Source organism: Xiphophorus couchianus, chromosome 8 (assembly GCF_001444195.1).
Source record: "Xiphophorus couchianus chromosome 8, X_couchianus-1.0, whole genome shotgun sequence".
In the NCBI taxonomy this organism is placed as follows: domain Eukaryota; kingdom Metazoa; phylum Chordata; class Actinopteri; order Cyprinodontiformes; family Poeciliidae; genus Xiphophorus; species Xiphophorus couchianus.
Window position 1 is genome coordinate 19,737,366 of NC_040235.1, and position 4,267 is coordinate 19,741,632.

The following is a 4,267-nucleotide window of genomic DNA, read 5'->3' on the forward strand; positions in this document are numbered from 1 at the left end:
GATTCCATCGTCCAGAGTTGTCTGTGCAGACATAGTTTTTCCTCTCTTTTTTTTTTCTCTCCAGTCTGTTCTATTCAAGGAAAGAGGACTCAGTGTACCCAGTCGTGACAGTCTGCTCCGGTCTGTCTTCTAGAACTCCGGAAACAAGCCTCGAGATGGAAAAGGAGGCTGCAACATCCGCGTGATCATCGCTCGGGCACCAATGGCCTTTCACCGGGTGCGCTGAGCACACCGGCATCCCGTGAGGAAATGGGCGGTCCCGGGAAAGCTCGACCGGGGTGCGTGGGCGGCGAAGAGGAGGGACGGTGAAAAACGGAGCTGCGGCGGCGGTATTTAAGAGAGCCGAGCAGAGATCTCAGACAAGACGGAGCTTAGAGAGCCCGGAGCAAAAGCGGAGCGATTTCAGCACCACACATCCAGTGGACAGCGACTTAAAACAGCTCTTAAAACAAACGGACCAAAAAAACCTTCAGATCATGGTTCTCATCTGGACCCAGTTCGGAGTGAAGCAAAAGAATGGAAATGTCAAGTGTAAAGTGCGAGTCATGCACAGGGGTGACAGCTCCGGATCATCATCGTCAGCTGTAAGTACAGTTTTTTTATTGGCTTTTTTTTTTTTTACTAAGGTTTTTCTATGTATTTTAAAGTTACACGGCATTCCTTGCCCGCGTTTGTACTCCGCCGGCATCTGTAGGAGATGCCGTCATTTTATTCATTCACATGCTAGAAACGCGGATTCCCTATCAGCCAATCGCTGCGGAGATTCTCAGTTGTTGGGGGGGAAAGTCTTTTCACGATCCCTTCACATGGTTTACCACCCCCCTCTCTCTCACGTTGGGTTGAGATCAGCCTATAAAATGTATGCATCTCCTCAGCAGCACAGATAAGGGTATTTCCCCTTAGGGAATTACAGCTGAAGGTGATTTCTATATTTGCGGATAGAAATCAATCATTTCTATCTTTGTAGCTCATACACTGCAGTTTTCATCAGCGATTCTGTTTGGAATTGCACTTTGTGGATAGATATATAATCGACAACTGGTGTTAAATTAAATGTCACAACATATGTGTCAGCATATAGAAAGTATGACAAAGTGATCTAAAAATCTAAATCGTTGTGTTCCTTCAGGAGAGCACCAAGTCTGAGCAGGACACGCCCTGCCTCTCCATCAAACCCACAGGCAAGGACTTCTACAAGGTCCTGGGCGTCTTGCCTGAGTCCAATGAAGATGAGATCAAGAAGGCCTACAGGAAGATGGCCCTCAAGTTCCACCCAGACAAGAACAGTGACCCCGATGCGGAGGAGAAGTTCAAAGAGATCGCAGAAGCTTATGAGATCCTGACCGACCCCCAGAAGAGAAGCATTTATGACCAGTTTGGAGAAGAAGGTGAGCAGATGTGACTTCATGTATAAACTTTGAATTGCTTCAATCAAAGCTCTCATGCACAACATTTGCATAGCGACAACTCAAATCTGTCAGGAAATATGTTTTTTGTTTTTTTTTAACAATTTGTCTATTCTCTTTTTAAGGTCTTAAAAATGGAATTTCAGCAGGCCAAGGCAACATTTTCCGCCAAAATTTCCAAAACGACCCCCACGCCACCTTCTCCTCCTTCTTCCACAACTCTGACAACTTCGACATCTTCTTCGGCAGCGACCCCGATGCCGACGAAGACCTTTTCAACCCCTTCCGGCGATCCACCTTCACTCACCTGGGTGGCTTCGCCGGTTACGAGGCCGGCCTGCGGAAGGGCGCACGGCACCTGTCTGGTGAGGCCGTGGTGCACGACCTGCCGGTGACCTTGGACGAGGTGATGCATGGCTGCACAAAGCAAATGAAGATCACACGCAGCCGCCTCAACCCCGACGGCCGAAGCCTGCGAACCGAGGAGAAGGTGCTGAACGTTGTGGTGAAGAAAGGCTGGAAGGCCGGGACCAGGATCACCTTCCCCAGGGAGGGGGATGAGACCCTCAACAGCCCTCCTGCAGACATCACCTTCATTCTCAGGGATCAAGACCACCCAGAGTACAAGAGAGACGGGTCCAACATTGTCTACACAGCCCAGATCACCCTTAAAGAGGTGAGTTTCTTGTTAGTTAGTGTCCACCTGAACCACATTCTAAGACAATCACCAACTCACTCTTTGTTCTAGAAATTCACCAGACAAACTATACATATTCTTAATTCAGTCTTTTAACAGAAAGCTTTGTGCCGATATGGGCAAAAGCCTACCACTTACAGTCGCCTGACAGACCCCCACAAACCAAATGGCAGCAGTCTGCCAACACCTCCATTACCTCAGCAGCCCCTGCAGAGGGAGAGAGAGAGAGAAAAAAAAGAGGCTAAATTTAGCCTTGCCTGCTGACTGCACCCACGAATCGCACTTCAGCCTCCCTCTTAGCCACTAGACTCACTGCAGCCTCAACAGGCCAGGCAGAGAAAGACAGAAAGAGACAGTCCTGCTGGTTCGCTCTGTCTCAGCCTCTCAGTTCCTCCAGCCCACGCACAGATTAGCAGAGCAGCAGTCACAGAGACTGACATTTCAAATAGCTCCTCCGTCCTCGTTTGGCTCCCTATCAGTCACAGAAACACTTGACTCCCACACACAGGAGCGAAATAGAACGCCGGTTATAACATCTGTACCACTGTTGCATAACTCAGAAAATCTTTTCACAAGAACGCACACATAACATTTAGCAGTTACACAACTGTTCATGCTCCACTTTCCTTCATTGATTTTGAAGCCAATATTGACAACAGGCATCCATGACTAACTTTACCTCCCTCTTGATTTGTCTCCAGGCTCTCTGTGGATGCACAGTCAATGTCCCAACACTGGACAACCGCATGATGCCTTTACCGTGCAGCGACATCATCAAGCCAGGCGAAGTCCGGAGGTTGAGGGGCGAGGGTCTCCCACTGCCCAAGAGCCCGTCCCAGCGGGGCGACTTGGTGGTGGAGTTCCAGGTGCTCTTCCCCGACAGGATCCCGCCACAGTCCCGTGAGATCATCAAGCACAGCCTGGGACAGTGCTAGCCTGCGCCACTTCTACTGGACACAGCATCACCATGTGTCTTTCTCTATTCTGAAACACATCCTTGCCTATGGTGCTAATGTCACAACCAATCACAACCTCTTATTGTGCTTGGAAAAGGCAAGCAGAGCTGAGTTGGAAGTCAAAATGGACTTTAGAGAGGAGACTTTCTGAACTAGTACAATGCACAACAGCTTTTGGTGCCATGTGAGTGGTAGCTGTTGGACTAATGGAAGGTTTCTTAGCTGTCTGAGGCAAGCATTCACTCAACAGCCTTCTCCTAGACGAAAAGGTGTACATGTACTGTTATACTTGCAAGCTTATGGCAGGATATCAGTGTGCTATTTAAGTCTGTACAGACTTACTTAAACCTGAGTGGTAGAAACAAGCGAAGAAAAAAAAAACACCACCTTACTTCTTTTCTTCTTATTATTATTATTCTTATGGTTATATGGTGCTCATATGACTGATCTTTTGCATTGTTTTTTTACAATAGCAAAAACTACTTGTGTGCAAAGGTCTACTTTGTGTGCAAAATGAAAAAATGTTGTCTCTAAAAGAGATTCACTTGTCAAATGTTCTATTGAATGACTAGAAAAGTTTGTATATGATCTACAAAAAGAACTGCTGATGTGTTCCTACTTTATTCTACGGCATGAAAATGAAAATAAAATAATAATGAAAAAAAACACAAACTTGACTGCGGTTTTCTATTGATGTATATGTACAAGAACCTCAATTTATAGACATAATTAAGTCATTAGGTCTATAAACAAATGAATAAGCACATCTCCTTCTCTGTTCACCAAAACACATTTGGTAGTCAATGTTATCAATGATTATGGATTTATAATACAAATATACAGAATCAGTTTTATTGCATTAACATAAAAAGCAGAAATACTATTTAGAAGTTACTCAAATTAAAATGTAGAGTGCTTTTTTTCTAGAGCTCCAATGTATTTGAACAAATATTTTATAAATAAACTTTATAAAATTTAGAAATTTATTATAGATATTTTAACAGAAATTATCTACAAATGCAGTAAATGTGATTTCTTGGTTTTCTATTTTTAATTTGCAAAGTGCTCACATAGTTTCTCCATCTTATCATAACGGGGTTATTTAACCCGTGTTAAATAACCCTAGAATTTTGAGGAAAGAGGATAAATTCAATACAATTTGGAATAAAGCTGAAACATAACAAAATGTGGAAAAAGTTCATTGCCGC

General features: G+C 44.6%; 1 protein-coding gene across 1 annotated transcript; it reads left to right on the forward strand.

Annotated features, from left to right (window-relative positions):
• The first annotated feature begins 337 nt into the window (after positions 1 to 337).
• LOC114150166 (dnaJ homolog subfamily B member 5) lies at positions 338 to 3,731 on the forward strand. The gene is made up of 4 exons (XM_028026448.1): positions 338 to 584; positions 1,130 to 1,388; positions 1,532 to 2,082; positions 2,805 to 3,731. Exons 1-4 carry the CDS (start codon positions 477 to 479, stop codon positions 3,036 to 3,038), a joined length of 1,152 nt encoding a protein of 383 aa, XP_027882249.1. The 5' UTR covers positions 338 to 476; the 3' UTR covers positions 3,039 to 3,731.
• Positions 3,732 to 4,267: the final 536 nt, after the last annotated feature.